The following is a 27,493-nucleotide window of genomic DNA, read 5'->3' as shown; positions in this document are numbered from 1 at the left end:
TATAATGGTAAAAGATGGGATTCGGCGCGCTGAATGCCACATTAAACAAAATTCAGGTCAGTTTGAACAGTTGCTTTAGATGTTTCCCTTTTATAGGTTTATTTCTGGTTTTTTTTTTTTTTTTTTATTATTTTGTTTTGTAATTTATGATTATTGTATAATATCTGGGAAATAAAGACTTTTGGATTTTAATTTTAGCTCTACATATGTTCCAACATTTATTCCTCGCAATTTTGAAACACTGTATAGAAGACGGGAGAAGATGCATAGATAAAAAAAAATAGTAATCTTCATTATGAATAATTGCATTGCCTCTAAAGAGTTATGTTACCTGTTCACACTCCCTGACTGCCATATAATGTCAGAGAATTTATTAGATAGAGCACACAAAAACATACCGCCCTCGTGAAAATTGGAAAACATAAAATATATTTTTTATTATTTTAAATTGGATCCACTAAAGACAGTGTTGTTGTTGTTATAAGCCACAATATGGCATAGGTTTCTGTGCCAACCATCGTGGTCTACTGACCACGATGGTTGGCACAGAAAATATAACCTACGAAGCGTAGGTTATAATTGTACTATCACATAGCAGTAGGAAAATGTGCACCTGTAGTTGAGTTTATGCAATTTTGTTTTATTTCTACCTATTATTATCCCTTAAAATTTCTATAAAGAACATAAAGTGGATGCAGACAACAGCAATTCAGTTCACTCCTTTAATATAACTGGATAGATCGCATCCACCCCAGGTGTTTTCTTATGTTCAACTTCAACAATTTGTTTTCCACTTTGCTCTCAGTTATTACAAAATCATTTAGTTTCCTGTTAGAATTTAATAAGCTTCTGTCCTCCACTTCCCTATAGGATTCCTCTTGTGTGAATGTAGATGCAAAATACTCATTCAGTTTGTCAGCTATCTGAGCAGGATCATCAACAGTCGAACCATCGATATCAAGTGTACCAGTCTGTTCATCCCCTTCCTTCTAGAGTTAATATTATGAGTAAAGAAGTCTTTGCTGGTTTTCTTGGCAAAGAATGCACAGAAAAACAGCAATCAGCGCACAGCAATAACACAATACTCACTTCTTCAGCTGCTAACAACCAGAAAACTTAAGGAAAAATTCATTACAGTAAGGAGGCAGAATAACACAACCAGCGATGACCAGTCCTGACACTCTGTTACTGTGTACTCTTCCATTAACTTATGGGGAGTGGACAGAATAGAAACACCTAATATGAAAGTAGTAGTTTTTGTATTGGTTGTATGACGTATTTATGAACATGCTGAGATGATATATTATTATTATTTTTATTTTATTTTATTTTATTATTATTTTTTGTGTGTACTGTGAAGGAAAGACGATAAAAGCTGATGTTTATTTAGAGGTGATATAAAAAGATACATGAAACAAATGACAAACTTACCTGAATTCCAAAGAGAAATTGTTTGTCCACGTTTAGCAGGGGCATCTGTGACTAAAACTGCTAATTTGTTTAATGTATCCAGTGCAACTGTATTGAAATGATATCTATATTCACAAAGTATGGAAACAAAATCTGATAGGACGAATTGTGGCAGAAAATCGAAGCTGACTGAGAGAGTTTTCTGGACACTGAAAAGGATTGTAGCCTGTAAACATAAAACTGCTACCTCAAAATTAACTGCAGAACTTAATGAGAGCTTCAGCAATCATAGAAACCCGGTTTCTAGCAAAACAGTTTGGCGAGAACTTCATAAAACTGAAATTTATGGCAGAATATATAGCAACTGCTTATTGATGATAATGCTAGAAAGAGGACGCAATTGTGTAAGGAGTACAAAAACTAAACTGGACACTCGAGAGGATTGGAAACGTGTCATGTTTTCAGGCGAATCATCATTAACGCTTTTTCATCAGAGTGAGTTTATATTTGGCGAATGCCAAAGAAAGTGCATCATTCTGACTGTCTTGTGCCAAACGCGGAAGAGGAGGATTAACAATGGTTTGAACAGCAATATCTTTGTATTCTTTAGGTTCTGCCATCACCCTGAACGGGCAAATTACTGTCACTGATTACCTTGATATTCTAAGTAACGAAGTTCGTCCCATGACGCCAACATTGTTTCCCACAAATGATGCCGTCTCAAGATGATAATGCTCCACTACACACAGCGAGATGTGTCCAATCTTGGTTTGAGGAGTATGAAACTGAGGCTAAGCATTTCCCATAGCCTGTTCAATCACCAGGCTTAAATTATTGAGCCACTATGGGCATGCTGTATTTGGAGAGGAGCATGATAAGCAATTTCCTCCACCTTCATCACTCAAGGAGCGCTTGAAACGTTTCTCTTTAGATTCAAGGTTTATTTGAATCTATTCCACATAGAATACAAGCTGTTATAAAAGGAGAGAGTGTCTCAACACCATATTAGTGCATACCTGTAACTCTTGTCACAGTTGTTTCCATTATTTTGTCTCCCCTCCGTACATAACTCATTCTTGAAGGATGTTTCTCGGAAAGCAGGCCATCTGCATTCTACGTCTAAGCACCATATTGAGCCACAATCTTTGGATGATGAAGCAGTTACAATTCACGAGAAACAGCCAAAACTGCCATATGGTATGAATACAATCCCCTGCGAGATTGTCCTGATGATGGGCGAACCGAATCCTTTTAATGTCCGGTTTTTTCGTACTTCCTTATTATCGTGACCTGTTCATTTTACAGATTGTTTGCTGTACACTTTTTTTTTTTTTTTAATTTTTATTTTTAAATCACAGTTTCATGTTATTTTAACTGTTAGTTTTTTTTCCCCTCTTTTATTGAATTTTTTATAGTTTACTAAATTTGGTCTTTTGAGTAGGAGTTGTTTTAAAAAATTACTACACAAGATAATTCCAATTACAAGGGCTTTTTTCAGAGAGTGAAATATAGCTCCTATCAGTAAATGGGATTGAAAAGTTTATTGTATCCAATAAAGAAAATTTTAAACATCATCAATCATTGTTTAATCAACATTGTTTATTGGAATTCTGGAATATATCAAAAAATTCGAGCATTTACACATTACTCTAAATTACTGCTTAAAAATCTGCTCCGATCACTTACACAAAGAAGAAAAAAATTAATAAAAAACATTCCTGCACATTGATCTCTGTCACAGATGACAGAGATCAGTGTGCAAGAATGCCAAGTGGAGAAGGTCAAGTCCCATACAGATCTGGGTCTCACTTGGGGCGTAGAGTTACCTTTCCTAAGTATTCCTTGTGTTATCGATAACACAAGAGCAAAAAACGCATGCGGCACGTGGGCAATCATACGAGAGCTAGTCGGAATGAAGTACCCAGCGTTGGTTATTCGAAGGGTTTTATGGTTTATTTTTATATTTTCGAAAATCTGAGTATTCTTTATATTATATCCGTCACCTGTGCTGTTCTGAAAAGTGGACTCATTTGTTTTGTGGAATGAAAATAAGGGGTTTACAAATGAACAACCATACAAACTCTGTTTGAGATTGAATGACCGAATGAACCAACTCATTCCACCCTTCATCCTCAAACAGAAAAGAAAAAAAAAAAAAAAATTCCGAGAAAATTCAGATCTTTCCACTTATAAGGAGGAGCATATCTTTGTTGTAGGACTGTCGAACCAACCTCTTTTATTTATGGTAAGTGGGAAACTTAATAAAGATGCAGACAAATTATGAATGACAAGCTGGGACATTATAAATAATGTCCTTGTGCATTGTGTCTTGATTTAATAATTTTCACTAGACACGTCTTCTAGAAATGGGTATTTTTCAATAGGCACTAAAAGACCAGAGATTTTGGTTGCAGTGGCAGCGATTTCTGTGGAATGTCTGTTCTCTGTTCATTGACTTTCTGACAAAATAGTATCTTGCTTGAAAACAGTTAAGATCTGACTCCCTATTCTTAAAGGATTTGAAATTTACTCTGACAAACGCTTCTTATGATGAAAACCAAAAATGCTTTTTGAAAGTTTTTAAATGATTTATCAATTTATTCAACATGGAAAGTTCAAGCAAACAGTTTATCCTTTTTTGAAAAGAAAAGAAATAGGAAAATTTACCTCTGCCTAAGAGTTCATTCCTTCGTGAAAAGCACCAACTGAGTCTGTTATTTCAGTGATATCCTTATTTTCTTCATTAAGTTCAATGTATGACATGCTATGAAAAGAGTAGTTTACTATTTGGTTTGTTATTTGATATCCAGGTGCCACTGCAATTATAGTGATACAGTATTGTTTGGAACAACAAGATATCATAGTCGTATTCATTTATGCCTTGTTTATATCTAAAAGCATAATTTAAACTGCTATACAATTAATGAATATGCCACTCGTTAACACTTATACTGATTGTTGTCTACTAGTTGAAAAAATACTTTTACGGGATCCACGTCTTCCGAAGATCCCGTAAAAGTATTGCAGAGAAGTCTTTGGCAGGCAACATGTTGCTCGTGAGCTATGCATTGCAGGTGGGCCCACTTTATTGACTAATCCGGGGAGAGGCTCTTTCTTTTTACACCCCGTAAGAATCAAATTCTTCTAGAACAGTAAGCGAGCACACCACACCTCGCTGATTCCTGCTTGAAACCTTACCAATAGGAGACAACTTCATAAAAGGTCTAAAGCAGGGCAGTGGTGCACAACAACTACACACACGGTAATTGCAGCTATTGAATGATGACGACACAAAACTGAGTCACTTCACAAAGGTGAGCAGGGGAACTTAAGTCTACCGCTGTAATGGTACGGCTTTATTTTATCATTACGGTTAGGTCACGCTGGCGTGTTGCCGATCCAACTTTATCCTTTATCCTAAATTATGTACTAATTCGACACTTCGCAGTATTAATCATAGCTTTAAAGATAATTATCCTCCCAGACAGGGAAACCTAACCGTGGTTACTTTGTCTTGCACAGACAACTTGAATGTGCCATCTGTTAGCTGATGAAGTAGTTAAATGTTTGCTTTTTAAATGGAAAATTTTATTTTTTTTATGAGGTGAAAAGTCCTTATCGACCTAAATAAACAGTTTATTTATTTATTTATTGACATTATCATACAATCAAACTACTGAGATTTCTTTCTGATGCTTATAATTTCAAATGACTTATCTTCGTGATAGTGGTGGATAGCTTCTTTGTTTACGTTTTCCACACGCTATAAAAGATAGCGTGTGGAAAACACTTAATTTCAATGATTTATAAATTCATTCAACAGCGGAAATACTTCCCGCCGGGATGGTAAACTTTATTAACTAATTTATTTATTTATTAATTATTATTACTTTTTCTCCTTATGGAATTTTTCAGACCACGTAACGGGTACCGGTACCGAGTGTATGGAATGGTTAGTTTTGTCTCCGGTTACTTTCATTGTTGTTTTTACTGTTGTTCTAGGAACTCCCTTACCACCCTAAAGATGTTCAGGATCGCAGCTTTCTGTAGTTCCATGTAAGTATTCTCTAGGATACCTATTGCTTCTAGGTTCGTATGGAGGCTCTTTCGCACCATTCTGGTGGTTGAAACAGTGATCGGGATGGCCATAACTTGTTCCATATACCACAATTCATTGACTTCCTGTCTGCACTTCTCTTCGTGTTTTTGATAGAGGTACCGTAACTGCGCAGAGGTACCGATAACAGATCCTCGAACCCTATGTGCGACTCTTTAGAGGTGCCGTTGAGGTCACATTACAGATGTCGATACAAGATTCTCGAAAATCATCAGTACGGCGTATTTTCCCCTCCAACGACTAAGCAGTCCTGACAGCGATGAATCATGTTCGATATAAGGGTATCTATAAGATTCTGTGGCAACAAAATCTCATTCTTCCACCAGCGCAGACCCTAGCTCATCAAGTGACCGAGGAATTGGCTGTTGGCGTGCAATGCGACGTCCAAGGGGGTCCCACGCATGTTCTATCGGATTTAAGTCAGGTGATCGTGCTGGTCACGGCAGTCAGTCGTTGGATATCTTCATTTTCAAGATATTTCTCCACCACTTGAATTTTATGTACAGCGGCATGGTTGTGTACGAAAAGAAAATCTGGGCCAATGGCACCTCTAAAGAGTCGCACATAGGGTTCGAGGATCTGTTATCGGTACCTCTGCGCAGTTACGGTACCCCTATCAAAAACACGAAGAGAGGTGCTGATCATTGTTCCACATCACACGAGAACACCGCTTCCACCGTAAGTATCTCTTTCTCTGACGTTGAAGGTATGGTACCGCATTCTTCGTTGTCTCCAAACGTTGAAATTACGTTTCGAATCTGTTTGTAGGCTAAAGGGGGACTCATCAGAGAACAGAACTCTGTCCCATTTGTCAGTGCTCCAAGTCAGATGTTCATGGTACCAGTTTAGATGAGCTGTGTGGTGATTTTGGGTTAATAGGAATCAAGGTATTTGTGTTTGTATGGCGGTCTCCAGGGGTTTTCCCTTTAACCGATGCAACTGACAAGGCAAAGCGCTTAGGCTAGCAAGTGTGTGTACGTGTAGGTGGGGTTAATGGGATACAAACTACTGGCTTCCTTGCGTAGAGCCCACTTGAATTGAGCCTTCTTAAAATCGATTGGAAATGTTTTCACCTGTGGCCGCAGAAACCTCAAGAAACAGTTGATGACAGGGCATCGTAGGGCTCCATCTTGCTGTTAGAGCCAGATAGCGGTCTGTTCTGTTGACGTAGACCTTGTCCAGCTGTTCTTGTAATGGTTCCTGTCTCCTGAAACTGCTTCCATATTGCCAAGACGGCACTGCGTGACACATCAAGCCAATGTGCCTTCGCGTGCGAATGTCCGGCTTCAAGTCGTCCAACGGTCAGTCACCTCAAAGAATCATCTAAATGACGATGATTTGCTATTTTGAGTACTGGAGATGTGGCTATCCCACTAAGAAAGCAAAAAAAAAAAAAAAAAAAAAAAACGAGAATGAAGTGATGTGGTCGCAACCCGTGTTTTTATAGGCATGAATAATTTGCATAATATGCGACTCTGTAAGGTCAATTTCTGTCGGATACTCGGAATTTGCATGCCAGGATGCCTATATCAAATACTTGCCTTCTACGACACTGTTTACAATAAAATATTCATGAAAAACATTTTGTTCTGTTAATTTTGTAGAGAAGTGTAATAATAATAATAATTGTGGCCCGAGTTAGTTGGTTGTGGGCGAGGTATGCACAATTTTTCTCTTTTGTGAGTTTTTCATTCATCAGAACGACAAACAGGTCATACTGACGTCTTATGGCCAATCGACTTGTAGCAAATTCTAAATAAAAAACGATTTCCTTGAAACCTAAATATACCATTTCCCCATTCAAAAACACCTTCCCTCCCCCTTCCACAATTTTCATAACTGTGTTAACAAACTTTTTATAGGAATTGTGTAAAGGATAGGTATTATCGTCAGATCGACGCTTGTTAACCGTTTGGTTTACTTTTCGATAATTGCACCTCACAAATGACAACTCTCCCTAATGCATTACTTTTCACTGGAGGAAGGTCGCCTGCATGATGTTGATTCGAGTGGTACAAGTGTTAAGCGTAGTGATGTAAACGTCTCTATCAACTGTTGGAACCTTGACATACTTACTATTTCATTTGGGTGGAGGCCCGATGTGTTTGTGACATTTTAAAGAAAAGGCAGGTACTGCATTCACTTAATTAACATGACAAATGCCCTGCAAATCAGTAGTCAAATTTTAATGACAAACTGTAGTTTTAAATAGCGTTACTAAAAGTTATTTCAGACATTTTCTCTTATTCTTGTTGCTAAAAACTTATGGTTTTCGAATCCATTGTTACTATCATTTCTCTGAATCGGTGAAATATAAAAGGAAGAGAATTCGTTTCTCTTGTGTGAAATATAAAAAGCTAATAAATATTACAAAGTTAATCATCTCACTGTGCATAGCTAAACGTCGTGTTAGGACCACGTTCATAGCGATGTGCAATAATCAGTTTATTACTTTTTCTGTGTGAACAGTTATGTAAGATACTTTCGTATATTGCATTTGGCTGATGTAGACCAAGTCATTTTTCTTAATGGGACACCTGTTAAGATAATTAACACATTGCGCTCCAATATCAGGTTATCTTAGGCGTAGAATTCTTTCGGCTGCACTACATCGTCCAGTATCTTTTTAAGAGGTCCGAAGATATAGAAATCTCAGGAAGGATAATCAGGCCATGAAGCTGAGAGCTTTTCCAGCACCTACTCTTTCCTTTTAAGCAACACCATTTTCATTCAGTTTACGACATGTTGAATAGCATTATCATAGAAAAATGATGAGATTGCTCGTACGGTTATTCTTGACAGTTATACATGTCTTGCTTTTGGACTTCAAGGAAATGCACATTCCTTGAAGTCCAGAAGCAAGAGTTCACAATCGAAAAAGACAGTATGCTTACTATACTTGCATATTATTGGGTTTGAATATACACTGCCCTACCATTAATATCCAGACGCCATTGGTTGATAGTTGGTCACGTCCTGCCTAAGTACCACGTGTCAGACACAACTATAAATATGCCTTTATGGAGCGAGTAGTACGATTGTGCTTGCAAGATGCCTCGATCGACGGATTTAACAGACTTCTAATGCGGAATGATAATAGGGTGCCACATAAGCAGTCGGTCGGTACTTGACCTTTCAACGGTGCTGAAGATTACTAAGTTGAAGAGTGGTGATGTGATCTGAAATAGAAGCGGACTGGTCCTGAAACTCACGAAACCACCCTCAAAACCCGCAAATCTGACGGAACGTGCCAGCAGATGTCTGCAAAGAAACATCTGGTCGGCACTGTCGCAGCAAACACAAGCCCTTAGTACGATGGTTGGGACACATGCCAGCAGCAATACAGTATGAAGGCCCCTGAATGAGTTACCGCAGTCGAAAGGCCGTCCAGAAGCCACTAATCACCCCAAGTAATGACAGACGCCGACTAGTATGGTGTAAGGCCCACCGTTCTTTAACCATAGACCAATGAAAATCTGTGCTTTGGAATGAGGAGTCACGGTACATGGTTTACTAGTCTGATGGTTCGGGTGTGGCGGATGCCCGGAGAAAGCTACCTGCCTGACTGTATCGTTCCCCCCCCCCTCACATTTTCGTCGCAAGTTTATTTTATATATATAATAACAACAGTGGACTAAACGTTAGCTTTCTTATATTCTTTGGTGTATCTGATTGTTTTCTCCTTCTTAGGCGGCTTCAAAGCACCTAAGAAAAAGAAGGCAGTAGGTGCTTTTACACAAAGCGTAAAGGCACCTACTGCCGTCATGTCCGCCCGCAGATAATAACTGGACTGTGGATGGGTTTCGGTAGAATTTTATATTTTGGTCGTTTACAAAAGTTTTGTCGAGCCCTTCAAAATGGGAACCGATAGAAATTTGCAAATGTTTTTTCCTTAAAATTTCAAGTTATCTCTATACATTGATGGATTTAACGGTTACTCGGGGGGGGGGATGTCAGACGGAACACCATCCTGCGTATTGTTCTCTTAGTCCTTGGAAAGATTTTCGGATCAATGACAATCTCGAGTGCACCCCTCCCCATCAAATCTCTTAATAATAGTAGTAGTGGCAAATGATGCAAGAAAGCAAGCTTATTTAGCATCAGCCAAAACACACACACACACACACTCCCATCCATACTCTCCAAGAATTTGTCTAGTTCTTCCTTAAATTTATCCAAACTATCCACTTCCACAAACAACAGAATGAAGCCTGTTCCAACAATCAACCACCTGCTGGCTGAAGGCAAACTTCCGCACATCTAACCTGCCACCATTCTTCCTCAACATAATTTATGCTCCCCCCCCCCGATATGTGTAGTCTTAGCAAGAGGAAGGATGCCATTCACATTCAGCTTACTCAATCCATTCAAGGCTTTAAACACCTCAATCAGATCACCGCGCAGATGCCTAGTCTGTAGAACCTGCAATTTTCAGAACTGAAGGCTTTCTAGGTGAGAGCACCTTTTGTTCTCTTCACCAATCTGGTTGCTCTTCTCTGCACTCGTTCCAGCAGTCTACATCCTTCCTAAAGTGAGGCCTCCAGACCTGTATACGGTACTCCAGATGCGCCTTAACCATGGCATTGTACAAAGGGATAATCACCTCTTTATCCCTGCTAGCAAAGCCTGACGTCCGAGCATTACTAGAGAAATAAAAATCGGATCGACACCGAATTTTCAGTGCATATTTCTTTGGTCCCTAGGAAGCTTTTAAGACCATTTACGATATCCGCACTCCTCCCCAAAAAAGAAATCTATATAAATGAAACTATCTCAGGCATATTACCCTAGAAAGAAAAGTCAGATGGAAAAGTAAAAAAGTAAATTTTTATCACACGTTTTGTGCCCCCTTGTGGAGGTGTTAGTTCCGATTTCGTAGCTCTAACTCCCCCCATTCTCCCCGCCATGCGGAAACTGCGATGAATATGGAAGAGCATCTCAGATCCTTTTCAAACGTTCAGTACCTATGTAGAATATTCTTCTGAGCGTCGCACCAAATAACATGTAATAGGTTAACCTATGTACTCGCCGCACTTTAAATAATAAAAAAAAACTTATACAGATTTCGTCACACAGCTGTTCACCACGTTATATTCACGTGGTGAGTTTTTGGTGAACACACTTCCTGGGTACAGTATAGCACTTTTTAATCCCAGAGGTGCATCGTTTGATAATTGAACTGTCTGAAATGAAATGCGTGCAGTATCAATTTTTTTAGGCGTCTTTCCATATGTGTAAAGCAACTATTGTCTTCACCATATTCCTACACATGTAGCAGCTCGGCTCACAGTTGAGAGATTTCGACGAAGTTTTGTGTTTGGGTCTTTTAAAGGTTTGTCGAGTCACATTCAGCTTACAATTTCATTATAATTGGACTAATAGAAATTTCAGTATGTTTCAAAGGTCATTGCTCTACAAAAAAAAAAGTCAGATTGACACCAATTTTTCAGAATATGCTCTTCTAGTCTTTCGAAATGTTTTTGTGTTCTTGATTACAGTATAGACGTTTTTAACTCCTTTTGATAATTGAACGCGGCTGAAATGCAAAACAATGCACACATCACCAACCTATTTCATGCTGATTTCAAATATGGGAGAAAATTTTCCAGAACCCACCTTTTTTTTGTGAAATTTTTAGCTTTGTTATTTCATAAAAATACAAAGGTACAAATTAAATATGACTCTTCAGACGAAGACAATCATGTAAATATTTTAACGATAATAGAGATGTCTTTCATTGCTTATTTTTTTTAAAGGAATTTTGCGAAAACCCATTTGGAAGGAACTGATTTTACTGAACAGTTGTACACATTTTTATTTTTTTGTACAGATTTCAGCGCTGTATTAATTATCATAATTTTTATACACCTTTAATTTTATTCAATTGCAACGTACCTAACTCTTTTCAAGAGGGTTTGAGTGTTTTATTTTTATATGTGGTGTTTTTATTTTTGTGCTAAAATAAATCAGTTTAAGTTTCTGTATCATCCGAATTTCGAATGAACTTAACGTGAATTTTATCTATTGAATATCTTGGTTATTTCAGTTATTGAAATCTCTCGATTACTAATCATTCCATTATGCCCATCACTAGGTTTGGGGGATTATGCCTATCCCACAAACATGAATTCATGTTTGTGGGATAATTTTTTGGCTCGGATAAATATTGTTATTAATGACGATTAAAAATATGCTGCTGTTCACAGTTCTTTTTGAACACATCTATGTTCTGGTTGAGCTGTATTCTGTTTCTATTCATATTACGGTCCAGAATAGGGCCAGTCCGAGTGCATGAACATTAATTCCAGGCGCGAGAATTAATGTTGGGGGGGGGACAAACGGTTCTTGTCTGGATTACGTCTCCACTTGTTAGCCGTTTTCAGTCCGGGGGCATTACATCCGTGCGCCCTTCTGAGGATCGATCCTGACCCATAACGTTTGTGCACTGGCAATTTATTCACGAATGTTCTGCAAAATTTTGTTTATTTTTCAGAAAGGAAACTAGCAAATTCTTTTTTCCCGGTAAGAAAACAAATGAATAAAATATAAGGGAAAATTCGAAAGGGGGTGGAATAAAGAGAGAGATAATCTTTATTACCCTTCACGGCCATAAAGCCAGGGGCTTACAGTTTCCCAAACTTCCGGGAAAATTGAACAATTATTTACAAAAAGGTAATTTTACAGAGAAAACATATCATAATACAAAGGAGAGAACTCCTTACGAGAGTTAAGTCTGATTGAGCTGGCTTAACATCGAGATAAGAGCACCAGCTCAATCAGACAGGAACAGATGCAAGGTATACATCAGTCATTGCTGATTAGTCCTACTCGTCATAATTTTTTGCTAGTAAGTCCGGTCAGCAGCGAATTTGTTCAGGTCGGCGTCCAGTGCCTGGGTTTGCTTGAGCATCTGCTGAGGGAGGAACCTGTCCGAGAGATGGAGTCGTGCTGAATGCGAGTAGAGCTTGGGATTGGCCCTAAGGGCAGCAGGGGGGGGGGGATCCTCCAGCCACAGGTATCCCAGAATGAAGGTGTTGCCATTATGCCTGTTATCATTTTGACTGTTGCTAGGAGGCGTTGGTCGTCAACTAAGATGGGAAGCCGTGGAATTCCGAGAGAGTTGGCAAGCTGTGTGGTACGAATTAGAGGTTTCCAGGTTGTGCTTCCTGTTGGCCCACTTTAGGAGCCAGAATTCTGTGGCAAAGAGTGGTTTCTTTATTGACGGTGCCGCTGACGCCCAAATTTCAGCAGCATAGAGTAAAGGTGGAAAGATAACTGTTCTTATGTACCTCACGGTTATCTTTTTATCTGTGATATGAAGGAGATGTTGTTTTGCTATCCACCGGAGTCTTGAAGCACGTGTGAGGAGCATATCCATGTGGGCGTTGAATCGAAGTTTTGGGTCGAATACAACGCCCAGATCACGATGGCTGGACACAATTGGGATGAGGGTGTTGCCGACCGAAGGCTGGAGAGAAGAAGGAGTTTGCTTCAATGAATACACCGTGAATTCGGACTTAGCAGGAATGATCTTGAGCCCAAACTGGCAGAGGTAAGATGTGACTGTGGTGAGAGTGTTGTTAATTTCCACTTTTATCAGATCTAGGTCTTGACCAGGGATGATGGGAGTGAGTATCTTGAAATCGTCCGCATAGCTCAGTAGACATCGAGAATGTGCAACCAGTGGGAAGATAATGGATGAAAACAGAAGGCCCGAAAAGACCCCTCCTTGTGGGACTCCTGCGGTGACGGATCTAGTAAGGGTGCGATCTCCTGTATGAAGCTTTATAACTCTGTTATTCAGAAGAGAGGAGAGAAAGCATAATATGTTCCCTGTGATTTGGAAGTGGCATTCCAGGAGAGTGAGAATTTGGTTTACTTGGACGGCATCAAATGCAGCCTCAATGTCTAAGTAAGTCACAGCTAGTTCCTGCCTATTCTGAAATGCTGACAAGATAGTATTCGTGGTGGCTAGCAGATTGGTGATCGTTGATCTGTTTGTAAGGGAGTAGTGAATTTGGGCTGGATTACTGGGCAAGATCTGCTTAGTGAGGATGGGGAGTAAGGTCTTCTCCAGGAGCTTCAGCAGGCTGGAGGAGTTGGAGATGGGTCGGAAGTGTTTAGGTTTCGATGGCGACTGAACTTTGGCTAAAGGTTTGATGAGATAGTTTTTCCACTGCTGTGGGAAAATTTTGTTCGAGAGTAACTGGTTGAAGATTATTAAAAGTGGCTGAATAATGTACGGACTTAGGCATTTGAGCATGAATTGGGGAACTCCATCATCATCATCAGCTGTTGTTTTGTAATCTGAATGTTGTTCAACACTTCTTGCTGGATGGGTTCTGTTAGTAGAGCTAGATCTGAGTTTGGCATAGGATTACTGTTAAATCTTGTGACGAAATCGAGCCCACAATTCAGGATCAAGTTGTAAAGGAAAATGAGGGTTCACTTTCTTGTATGGAATTTTTCCTTTTTTTTTTTTAGTTTCCATATTGAGACAAAATTTCTCGGGTACTTGTGGACTCTCCTGTTTATAACAGGAGAGTTCATATAGAAATTTGTCCCTTTAATTCTCTCCTCCGTTTCCTGGATATTTTCTTACGTGTAAAACAATAAAAAATTTATTGCTTTTTTTTTGTCAAGGAACACAAGTAAAAACGCTTTCTACAGGAAAGTATACCAACCACAGATAAAAACGGTGAACTGTTAATACGAGTAATATAACATTGTTATTCTGTCTTCATAACTGGCTATCGTTCCCTATCTCCTCCTCCATTGAGAGAATTTTGTGGCGTATCAGGTACGCTATGTTAATGCATGTGTTCTACTGGTCGGGCTTTGAGTGTCGGAACGGAATATTCCGTGGGCATTTTGTGATTGATTCTTTCTATACTCTGTCCCAAAATAGCGGTCTTTATTCATTGGTGTTAACCAGCTAGTTCTACCAAACGGGCTGCTAAAAATTTAGAAACCATATTGCTACTCGTATTACTGTTTGTGAAACAATAATCGACGCGAATCAGTTGTCAAAAAACTGATTCGCGAAGAACTGGGACAACATTATTGATTTTGTTCAGTCTATTCTAATACATCCACTTCATGTGAGGCTATACCTCGCAAAAAGGATTCTTCTGCTCCTGTGCTTACCTTCGATGATACTCAGATTTCTAGACAATATCACATATATCTCTGTTAGGGATTGCCCTCACTTCTAATCTCTCTCTCTCTCTCTCTCTCTCTCTCTCTCTCTTAGCATAAGCACATCACAAATATTGCATCTAAAATACTGGGTTTTCTCTTTCGCTCTCTGTGTTACCTTTCTTATAAACAGCTGTTCACTCTGTACAAATCTCAAATCCTCCCTACTACTGTGGAACATTATTTCAACATCTGTGGCTGTGCCTGCATAACCTATCTCAGGCTTCTAGATCTCATTCAAAAGAGGGCAGTTAGGTTAATTAATGACCAATCTCTTACAAAGTCTCTCCAACGTCTGTCTCATAGACGTTGTGTTTCTGCTGCATGCTTTTCTATCGATACTTCCACGGGCATTGTTCTGAATTGGCTTCTGTAATTCTCCTTTTCTCTTCCAAACCAGTCAACAACTAAACACGTGCCACAACCAGTCAGCATCCTTTAACTGTCCAACTTCAAACTCACAGAACCAACTTTTATTCTTCCTCATTTATTGCTTCAACTTCCGTTTTGTGTAACAACTTTCCTTCACAGATATATCCTGAAAATTACAATCTATAGAAATTCATATCTAATGTCAACAACCATCTTCTTTCATCTTCTAAACCGTCAACCCCCATGGTACATGTACTAGGTACTGTAAGTTCTAATACCTTTCGTGTTTGGGGTTTTCATAAAAAAAATAAATGATACTGTGAGGTGCTTTTAATGGATTCCCTAAATTTACGTGCATGAAAACCAAGGGTTTTCCCATCTTCTCAGATAGTATTTATGTAAGCCAAACAGAGCTGGTCCAGTAATGTAGAGCGATGCACAAGTTAAACTCCATGTCTCAACAGAAATTCACAGAGGCCTCGAAGAAAGTCGCCACTTGGCCTAAAACGCTTTGAGGTCAACGATACAGGAGAGGAGAGAACAGAGCCATGACACGATACGTGTAGTGCAAAGTTGCTTAGCCCAGGGCACCTGTATACAATGGTCGAAAAACTGGTTGATCTTCGAGCTCCACCTCCGCTCCTTGCTTACATGAACTTCAGGATGGGGAGGGAAAAAAGAGATATACTAAGGTTGTTTTACTAGTCGACACCCATCCTGTTCTGTAGATGAGGTATGCAGTGCATTGATTACTCCATGTTTAGAAAGAAAAGTTATCATCAGCGTTTCTTGCATTTATATGGACCAGCTGGTTACTTCCATTTGTTTCACAACACTTTTCAGTTGGCCGTACAGTACAGTTCTATTTAATATGTCTGCCTAGTTGTAAAAATTCTAACGGAAGATGAGGAGGAACTTGGAATCGAAACAACCAACCTTTTCCCACTGGGTTTTCGACGATTCCCTGCATTGAAAGTGTTCGAAATTTTCAAAATAAAAAAAATTAACGAATAAAATAAATAAATTATATATATTTATATAACATTATTTTTTTAATTATTAATAAAATTTATTTTATTTTGAATTTAAATACTGTAATACATTTATATAAAATTATTTTATTTTTTTAAAAATCGAATTTAAATATTAATACATTTATATAAAGTTATATTTTTTTTTCGTTTTTTTTTTTTTTTTTTTTTTTTTTCTTTTCAGTATATGAGCTTCCGGCCATTATTTGAATCATAATGCGCGATGGAATTACCACTTCTCTTTTAAGAAGGCGAAATGAAGCATGCTGAACATCTTAATTTTCGTCGTAGACAAATTAACTATGAATACAATTTCTGTTTTTTATACCATATATCCAGGGTTGTCGTGGTAAAAAGAAGGTGGGATACTCAATTTTGTTTTTTTACCATTCTTCCAGTACAGAAATCGAAATTCCATATACTGATTACGAACAAAGGTGACGTTAAACTAAAATAGTTAGGAATTTTAGTTGCACTGAGTTTTAGTTTCATTTCAATTTCATCCTTAAGATTTGAAACGCGTTCTCTCAAATGTGGAAGAACGCTGGCATTATAGGATTTCTATGACATCACGCAAGCAATGAGCATTTGATTTATAAAAAAAACACAATGGTCAGTGTTTTCTTAATAAATAAATAGGGAAACTGTGTTCCTCTCCTCCATTCGTTTATACCACTGGTACCTCCTCTAAATAAATGCATATCTGTTGCCCATCTGAATGACTGTGATTCAGAGTTGTTGACAACGTCAAATAAATTAATTCAGTTGAATAGTTTTCTTTAGAATAAGTAACACATATTAAGAAATATTAGTGACTGTACGTGAAGAAGCATCCTACAGTTGAACTGGAGATTCACTTTACGTTCAAAAATGCATCTCCAGCTAAGGCTAATAATACAACTAACGCCAACTCTGAATGAACCGAAAAGTAATTCCAGAGCCATTATTAAATAATACAAATATTTGTAATATTTAATGATTAAAAGACATTAAATATGGATAAATTTAAAAGAAATCAGTATTAGACGCTGATGCAAAGTACTGTAATACACAAATGACATAATATCTGTGTTCCAGTGGATCGCCGGTTGTATTGACTACCTCTGTTTCTTACCACTTGAGGCTAGTATTATTGATATTTTATTATATTAATATAATACTGTATAATATAAATTGATAATTTAATAGACAAAATTTAAAGGTAGGATAGTTTAAATAGACAATCTATTTGCAAAGTAAAAATGCGTGTTTCCTCAGCATGAGTTCTTATAACCGCTCATCCGTTTATAAATACATTCTGATGAGATTGATTCAGAACACCACTCATGGAAGAGTGATTAACTTGTGTCTTGCAAATTTATTTCTTATTCTACTTTCAAATTGTATTTTCCTTATATGTAGTTTTATGACAACCATTATCTTAATCAGTTAGGGCCTTTCAAACACTATTGATTAATACAAATCCAAGTGATACGAAGGTCAAGGGCAAGCAAATGTTTTTCCCCGAGGAATTTTTGACCTAATAATGTATTGCAACAAACAAGGCTAGTAGTATTACTTACGCAACTTGCTGTGTTACGCTTTAAGCTGCATAACTAGTTACAAAACGATCATGAAATTGAGAAACCTGTTTCTTTTTTGCTTTGTCCCCATTCCCTTACCTTTCTGTAAAGATCTTTATAGTGTCGAGCTGGAAGCAATTTCTTGTGGAGAATTTCTCTCCAAGCCATTTTCTCTCTCTCTCAATTCATTTCAAGGGTAAAATCAGGGTGTATGTGTGGGTTGCCTCTGTATTAGTTTAGTACTACCCAGGCTTGCATCTGGAACCGGTCTTTCCCTCAGGGATGGACTCGACGAAACACGACCGAGACTGTGTGAGAGTTGATGATTGTGGAAAGGCAAAACGACGCCCCAAACTGAAAACAGGAACTTCAGGAATGTGGGAGTATGGTTCGTCACCACGTCCAGTGGGTGGAGATGAACAGATGGCGGCAGTAACTTCAGGGTGAAAGAACGGGAAACAGAAGCACGTGCGGAGTCTCGATTGGACGCTAAAGTAACGGCAACAGGTATAAAAGTGGATGAACGTTGGTCGCAATTTCTTGACAGTAAAGAGTTAGTCACGAAAGAGGGAGAAAAAAATTTGCTATTTATCGTCTTACCCAATAGTTGGAGCTGGTGTACAGAATTTGACTTTCGTCACTTTGGTTATTTTGTTTAATGAAATGATGAAACGATCATTTCATTTCACTGTGCATTATTGTATTATTTCATATCTTAAAACGCCCAAAGCAGAAATATCTTGCAGAACTTAAGTACTAGGGCTTAACAATCGGGATCACAGGATCCCGTGATAAAATCGACAATTCATTATCCCTGGAAAATGTCAAAAATTCTGGAATAATTCCGTTTTTTAAACTAGTCCGTAAGATTAATTTGCAATTTTATTTGTTTAAATTAATAATAATTTAATCAATACAATTAATAAATAAATTTCATTAATTAAATTAAGAATAAACTAATTTAATTTACTTACATGATAAAGTATTTTAGAGGATAAGTGAGGAATAATATTAGATTAAACAAATACGGTTCAAGAAAATGCGGTTACTTAATTAAAATAAGAATAAATGCTTACAAGAAAATTGTGTGCATTCTAGCTGTTATACTGCTCGATCCGAACTCTATACCTCTTTTAGATTCGCCCTTTTTAGGCGATGGTTTAACATTCTCACATACGAAACAAATTGTGCTAGCCAAGTTTAAAGGTTAGACAATCGCCTTTTAGGCTTTAAGCGAGAACACGGCAACTATACGTTATAATGTATCTTTATAATTATAAAATACTGTATTAAGTTTAACCCATCGGGTTAAGTGCAATAAATCGGAGTGATGCACCCTCATGGCTAGCACAGTTGGTAGGATCGCCGTCCTCCCCACACCGGGTGGAAAAAGAAGATTCGAGTCCCATCGATAACGTGGGGAATTCTTATGAGCTTTTTTAACAACGTGGCTGTGTTAGTCGGTCTCAGGCAAGGGTATCTTGATTTTCTCCCCGAAACTCGGATTTTTCGTTCAGCAAACAGAAAATCGACCTCAGAACGCACGCAATGTATAGACAGTATACACGGAGCAATATGGCCGTAGTCGCTTATGCTCCTAAAACCCTACTGTTACAATGGAGTGAATCCAATGTTGTGGAAATATTTTGTACGCTCAAAAGGGACAAAAACTGCAACATGTAAAAAGTGTAACGCCATAATACAATGTAAGGGGTTGTCTACGAGAAGCGCTCATAAGGAATTTACAACTGAATTAATAAACACAAAAAGACCGTGAAAATTTTGCATTGGAAACAAAGTATGTGCAACCGAACCTAAAATGCTTTATTAAAAAAAGAATGTATGGAAGAAATTGTTGCAAAATTAGCCTGCGTCGATGGATTTCCTATTAATGCGGTTACGAACAGTGAGTTCACAAGAAAATCTATCTGATAAAAGCTTTAATTTTGCCCCAAACCCCATATGATTTTGCCCAAAAACCCAAATGATGAATATGGTACAGAAGCAATACTCAATTGCGAAACAAATTGTAATTGAAGAAATAGCTAAAGAAAATTTCAGATGGTGATAGATTTACTATTTCATTAGGCGAATGTACATCTCAAAAAAATCGGCGCTCCTTAAATATAATGTGCATTCGAATGCCAAATTCTGGAATTTGGGTATGGTGCTAATATTTCGGTCGCTTCCAGCAGAGAAAACTCTAGATATTTTAGAAAATAAAAATTGGCAGAGTTTAATCTGTTTATGAAGAAGCACATTTTTGCTGTTGTAACTAACGGTGCAAGCATTATGTCAAAATTTGGTAGCATAAGTGGATTTCATTTGGCTGTATGTTATATACTCTACAAAAAGAAGCATTTAATTGAATATGACATGAATACCAAATTACCAGGAAATGAAACTAATAAAGAAGAAAATAAAGGTGAAATAACAGAAGACAGCGAATTTGCAACTGCTACAGAAATAAGCAACAAATGATTTAGAGGATGTTAACGATTTTAGATGATGTATTGATTTTAAAAATATTGAATTTGCTGATCAGATTGAAAACAATGTTAGTGTAATTGCTGAAATTTTCAAAGTAAAAAATTGTCAAAATATTTCGCAAATCGTTATTAAAAAATGAAGTTTTACAAAAATATGTGAAACTTGAGCATAGTAATTTGCAACTTACACATTATTCAAAAACGAGCTGGAACAGCTCACTCGATATGTTAGAGGAAGATTCATAGCTTTGAGAACATGCATTTTAAAAGAAATGGTTGATATTAAACAATCTCTAGATATTTCGGAACATGTCTGATGGTATTATCACCACTATAACATCATTGCGACCAGTTAAGATGGGAATTGAAAGGCTTGCTAGAAGAGATGATACATTGTTTTCAGCAGGTGTTTATATTGGAAAATTGGCCAAACAAAATTTTTATTTTTTCATCACATATCAGACGATTAGTGCAAAAACTCAGAGAAGAACGACGAAATTTAATTGGTATGTTTAAATATTTAAATAATAATTCGAGCTAAGAAACAAATTTTGACTCCTTTTATCACTACCTTTAAAATCAACACTGCAGGCCATTGCTAAGAATGCGTTTTGTTCATATATTATGTTATTTATGATTTTCTATGTATTTTTTATTTTTTTTTTAAAAAAAAGCGTTATTTCCATTGTTTCCATGCTTTTACCTGGTTTTAGTTTTAAAGAGAATCCTAGGAATTTTCCGGGATCCTGAGATTTATATAAGTACTGTGTATTAGTATTAGTAATGGTCGCATGGTGTAAGAAAGCCTATGGCTTATGCTGCACCAGCCAAAAAAAAAAAAAAAAAAAAACCGAATGAAACAATGATAAAAAAAACAACTAATAATTAATAAAAGAAAAGGAAATTAAATCTATCATCCTATGCGTTTCCCTCACCCGAAGGTACTATCCAGATGACCTTTGAATTTCCCCAAACTGTCAGCCTCTACCACCCATGTAGGCAACTTATTCCAGTAATTTATTTAATTCCATCCCGTAATCCCGGGAATGACAAATCCTAGCTGTTACCCATTGAAAACACCAGAACGCAGATTTTACTCCTTTCGTATCTGATTTTGATATGGGCGTCGATTTTCTTAAAATGATGGCCTTCATTTTCTTAAAAGGAAAATGAAGTTTACCTCAGGTTTTTTAGAATGGTAATAAAAATTATTGAAAAATAAATTCACAAGTTCAGTTGAGTGGTTCGAAATATTCTCATTTTACAGTGATAGGATTCGTGATCTGATGCTAAGGCCATTAATAATAGACAGAATAGAATATGAATCTCTTCGGTAACCTTCTATCCTGTAATGACAGAACCCACTTAAAGTAGTAAACTTTCTGCGTTGGCTTAAAATAATAAAATGAAATAATAATTGTACATTTTTTGTTTATACTCCAGGATGATCACATAAGTTGAAATGTTCGTAAATTTAAAGTACGATTTCCGTTGTACACTCTTTCTTATATAATAAACAAACCTCCCCTTTATACTCTAAGACGAAAATCAAAGAAACTTTACAATATAGACAAATACAAGGACATCACCGTATTTAGCAGTCAGGCGAATTTGAACCACGGTCAACTCAAATGGAGTACAGCTGTACCCGTACCCTTACATTTAATCACTCAGCTGCGTTGTGGTGCCTGTACAGTACTTTAAAAACCTAAACACAGGCTCCATAACGCAGCTGACCTAATAATTTACTGTACTTTACTTTTACTATCAGATATTAAAATGATTTGGAAATATTCAGTAAATTACTGAGTTACAATCTAAAGTTGCCAACACTGAAAGTTAAATTTAGCAAGTGCGTCTGATATCATAATTACTGCAGTGCCGTAGCCTTGATAAAGATATTAGCACAGTCAAATTACAGTCGAGTGTCCGGTTAACTCACTTAAGCGAGTCAGGGCTGGTATCAGATAACGGAAATATCGGTTAAAATAAATAAAAATCTGTCTGGTACATATGCGAGCTGTAGTATTGCATTACATATATAATTTTATTAAAAACAATATATTACAGTGGTTTCTTTTGTGGTTGATGGTGGAGGGGACAGTTAAATTTCTCAGTTCATCCTGATTGTTTCCGTTCCCTAGTTAAATTTCTTTTTTATATCAGTTAAGACCGTTATTTTGAATGGACTATTAAATTCATGGATATTTGAATGGACTATTAAATTCATGGAAATACATGGTGCGCTAATATAGTGTACAAGCATATGAATGCTTAATACTAATATGTAAGGGTAATAAAATGGAAAACAAAGGCAGAGAAATAAATTAAGCCAAAATGAAAAATGTAATAAAAAGAAACAAGTCTACTGTACATTTGAAAAGCAGTGTGCGCTGTGGAGGCATGGTGGCACTTATCCGAACTAACCACCTGCAGATTCTTTTAAAAAAAATGCGTATGCGAATTTTCATCGCGGCTGTTTACCAAATAATTATTCAAAATTAAGGGTAGGTGGAATTAGAACGCCATAAAAATAGCCTAAATCCGCACTCTCAGATTAGGCTTCTTGATATGGAAAGAATTACAGTTATCAAAGAATTACTTAAATTTACTGACAGTTTGTTTGAAACTAGTGCCTAGTAGTAACTAATACCATTTTTTTTCAACGCTGTATGGAAATCGAATAGGTTCGTTTATGGATCTTCTTTATACCGTGGTAGAGTAATCAGACGAGGTTTGTGTGGTATCATCTCCGAACATCCGAGTTTTTCACTTCGCAAACTGACTACATAATATATATTGGCTTCTCGTGGGATTAGCTGCTTTAAAACTTATTTTAAACACTGAAACGTAAAAGAAAATCGCTCTTCATTGTGTACCCTGTCATCATCCGTCATCGTTCCGCTATTCCACGGGTCGACGTATGAAACCTCGCCACCATGCCCTGTCCGTGTACTTCTCTCCGTCGTTGATTTCACTCCAGTTTCCTCCTCTCTTAATGACATCTGTCTTTATCATGTCATGTTACCTCATTCTTGGCTTCCTTCCCCTTGGTCTTTTGTCCCTTAATTCTAAATCAAACATTCTTCTTGGTAAACGCCCCTCGTTCATCCTCTTGACATGTCCTAACCATTTCAAACAGGACCTTCCAATCATATTCTGGATTTTTCAACCTGAATTCTCTCCCTCATTACATCATTCCTGATTTTGTTGCATCTTGTCTTTCCGGCTATGCCCCTCACAAATCCCATTTCTTCCCCCAGCATTCTTCTTTCATCCTTTTTCCTCATCGTCTAAGTTTCAGATGCATACGTCACAATTGGTGCGTAATAGCCTTCTTACACTTCAGTGGTGTGTTCCTGTTCCAGATCAGATCTCTTATCTGCTTATAGAAATTCCCGCCCGCTTGTATCCTTCAACTTATTTCTTCGTCCATTACTCCAGTCTTTGTGATGATGCTTCCTAGATACTTGAAGTTGTTTACCATTTTTAGCTCTTTCCCTACCATTGTAATGTATCCGTCAAGCTCAACACTACTCTTTAGAACCATTACGTCACTCTTCTCCTGACTGAAAACCAATTCAAACCTCTTCATCCTTGGTTATTAGGTTCTCATTCTCATCCATCAATATCCGATATCTCATCCATACTTGATGGATGAGATATCGGATTGGATATCTCAATTAAGTGTTTTGGATTGGATATCGCTGTGTCCCTATAATGGAAAGGGCGTGAGTGCTGTGTTTCCTCCCCTGTTTCATCGAGTGTCTCACACCTTATATCTATTTTTCCTTTCTACCACCTTTTCACTTCATCTATTGTTTACCAGAGGCCTAACCCTCGTGAGTAGCATAGTTACTAGGATCGCCGTCCTCCACACACCGGGGAAAAGAACTGAGTTCGAATCCCGTCAATGACGGGAGGAATTTTTATGGGTCTTTTTCACAACGTGGCTGAGTTAGTCGGTCTCAGGCGAGGGTAGCATGGTTTTTCTCCCGGAAACTCGGGTTTTTTGTCCCGCAAAATAGAAAATCGACCTCACAAGAAACGCAATTCACAGACAATATAAACGTAGCAGTATGGCCTAAGTAACCAGTGCTCGTAAAACTGAATAACGACAAAAACCAGAGGCTTTTTTTTTTTCTTTTTTTTTTTAATCCTAAAACGATCCCGAGTTTTGGTTCTACCAAGACCCAAAACCAGGGTCTTGGTAGACTTATCAACCCGGAACTAAGTTAAGGTATTGAGTTTTGTCACATTAATTTCAAAAGGATCGAAACTCGAGTCTAGGTAGTGGTGAATACCGCTTTTAATGAAAAATAAATAACCTTTTACTAATCGATAAATAAATTATCTCGTACAGGTATGTGGAAGAAAAAAATTGACTAAAATCCGGAAGAGAAGAAAGCTTGCTAGAAAACCGTTAAAAGATAATTATCGGAAACTTTTCTGCAAAATCTGAAAAGTTAGCAGGTCTGCCACTATTCATCTACTCATCCAGGGGACTGGATTTCCATTCAAATCAAGTAAGCAGTTGCTTAAGGAAGTCCTGAAAAATCTCCTACAGCTGCGGAGATTTTAAAAATACGGCTCTAATAATCCCAGCAATATGAATACAGTAATTGTCTTTTAAGTTAGGTATGTGGTTGCTTTAAAGCACAATCCAGTAGACTTTCAGAATAACGGCACCTTCCGGTATTCAAGGTGCCGTTATTTTGATTTTCCGTTATCTAGAAAGTTTTATTTTTAATGTATTTAATACAAAAATAATGAGGCCAAATAAGAATAGAGAGATTAAGAATGCAATTTTATTAACTGTACATAAAAAAACATAAACATGTAGACGATCTAATGTTATATTCTGCCATTAATACACTTCTGCTTACGCCCCGTTCTATTTTCTTTATTATCTCAAGTTTAGTCTTCGCGGATAGCGAAGACTAAACTTAGCCTAATGTAATAGTTTGGATTATAGCACAGTGGTATCGTCACCGTCGTCCCTACACCGGGTGGAAAAGGCCCGAGTTCGAATCACATCGATGACTCGAGGAACTTTAATGGGCTTTTTTCGCTCTGTGGCTGAGTTAAGCAGGTCGCAGGCGTAGATAGCAAGATTCTTACCACAGAAACTGGGGTTTTTCGTCCAGCGAAAGAGGCAAATGGACCGGAGAACACACGCAAATTGCAGATACAATACACATGGGTATATGAATTACTTTCCGGGTGAGCCTGTTATTATTATTAGCCATATGGTGCAAGGAAGCCTGAGGCTTATGCTGCACCGGCCAAACAAAATTTCCGAGTTACCCTGACACAGAGAGAGAAGTAGAAAGGAATCACCAAGAAAGAGAAGAATGATGATATCCAGCTCAGAACCCTGGGTGTGCCAAACCCATACTCACCAGATGTGAGTCTAATGTAATAGTTTGGATTATATCAAGTTTGTCACTAATCTGTAATGCTGTTCTTCTCTCTGTGTGAGGTTTATTAACTTTAGGAGCCGTAGTGAGTGGTTTTTAATTTAAGATAAATGTAAAACAGCGGTATAATCCGTGATATCAGTACAGAATTCACTTTGAAAATGGCGAACGTAAACAAATATAGTAATTACGTGACTTGCCGTTTTCTTTTTTTCGGCACTGCAAGACATCTGCGCTGTGTATACATCCGATCTCAATGTGTCGTTATTTGGGGTGCTGTTATTTCGACAGTCTATTGTATAGATGATAATAAAAAAAAAAAAAAACATGTTCTTGTTTATGCTCCGGCACGACCACCAGGTCAGTGGAGTTTATAATAAATCAATCAATACAAATGTTAATTTGTATTTAGCAGTCATGGGCTTGAGAACCAGTCCACTCAAATTGGTGTGTGTAACTGAACTCGCGCTCCTGATCACTCAGCTACGTATATACTACAGCCATCATACCATTTTTGTTATATAAAACATTTGCCCAAATTAATGTATCGAGCACAATTATTCCAGACGTCTCTGGAATTTATGAAAATCAGTTATTCCTTTTAGTTATGAATGAAGGACACAAACATGCATTTAGATCAATGCATTTAGTTAAATTATAAACTTGCTGCCTACCACTGCATTACAATATACCATGTTTTAAACGTTAACATTGGTTAGCTACTTAATATTCATAAATAAATAAATTTTCTGTTTATACTCCAGAACGGCCACACGGTCAGAGGAGGTCGCAAGACAGAGAGAAAATAACTGTTGAGTCCGAATTCCGATTTACGGTATTAACTTTGATTCGCTGACAAGACAAGGACACTTAAATATTAAGATATGGCAGATATCTTTCCTGATAATCGTCGTGATTACTCAGAACTTTTATCGTCATCTGAAAGGGCCTGAGCTTATTTTTGCACGTCTTTTCAAAAATGTTATGAACAAGATGGTCGTTTCATTTGTAAGGCGTGCGTTCTCAGGTCTTCCTTCCAATGGCAACTGTGTGTCTTGGAAACGAGCCAGGCACGCCTATTGCATGCCGGAGAAGTAAATCTGTGGTCATCTTACTTTTAATATGCGAAGCAGGCGTTCCACCTCCGTCCTTGCAGTCGTCTCGGCGTGTGATCAGACTTCTTCAGTGACCCTGGCGGCCTCTATTGCCTCACCTCACGTTCGTATGTCTTCGTTTATGGTTCGTATCAGGGTTTGGCAAATTGCTGGTAGAGCTTCAGTCGGAGTTGTACTTACGTGACTAGCCTTATCGGTTGTCCTCGTGGCGTAGTGGACGGAGGTGCCTGTGGGGAAAACGTGACCCGTGACGACTGATTTAACCCTAACGAGGCTTAGCGTGTCTCTTACCGCTATGGAATCACCTCTTGGGATTTTCTGAAAGTTTCCGGAGTGTAGACGCTGAATCGAAAACAAGCACCGGGATGTTTAGGTCACGGTATAAACCCCAAAGTAGAGGGCGCTGGTGTGTTGAAATTTGCATGCCCACTTTTAGAAACTATTTATCGGTACTTGTCGTTGCCATTTTTTAGATATCCAGAGGATATTCATGATTCACAGCTCTTTGGTAGCTAGAGCAACAACAGAAAACAGCCATTTTCTGTGTTTCCATTACCATAAGGTTTTTCGAATGAATTTCGATTGCAAAATTTTTTACATAATTTTCCTGTTGAAATTAATAAGTTATTTAATAATTCTAATTACATTTTTGATTATTAATGACAAACTTATTAATAAATTTCCGATTTTAAATAGCTAAATTGGACTCGGGGCACCTTTCGAGTCCAACAAAATTTATTTAAAATCAGAAATATCCAGAAAAACGTGTACATATTTCA

At 37.6% G+C, this 27,493-nt stretch overlaps 1 protein-coding gene across 1 annotated transcript in view; it reads right to left on the bottom strand.

Moving 5' to 3' along the window:
- LOC150081924 (ras-related protein Rab-38-like) overlaps positions 1 to 27,493 on the bottom strand; it is a 154,313-nt gene that overhangs the window by 12,117 nt on the left and 114,703 nt on the right. The window contains exon 11 of the mRNA XM_090380367.1: positions 1,432 to 1,518. Within this exon, the coding sequence (XP_090236493.1) occupies positions 1,432 to 1,518 (87 nt within the window). The remainder of the gene's footprint in view (positions 1 to 1,431; positions 1,519 to 27,493) is intronic.

The sequence above is a fragment of the Mastigoproctus giganteus genome, chromosome 8 (genome assembly GCF_048544385.1).
Source record: "Mastigoproctus giganteus isolate SK-2022 chromosome 8, ASM4854438v1, whole genome shotgun sequence".
NCBI lineage: Eukaryota > Metazoa > Arthropoda > Arachnida > Uropygi > Thelyphonidae > Mastigoproctus > Mastigoproctus giganteus.
Note: the sequence above shows the minus strand (reverse complement) of the source record. Positions and strands in the feature narration are given on the sequence as shown.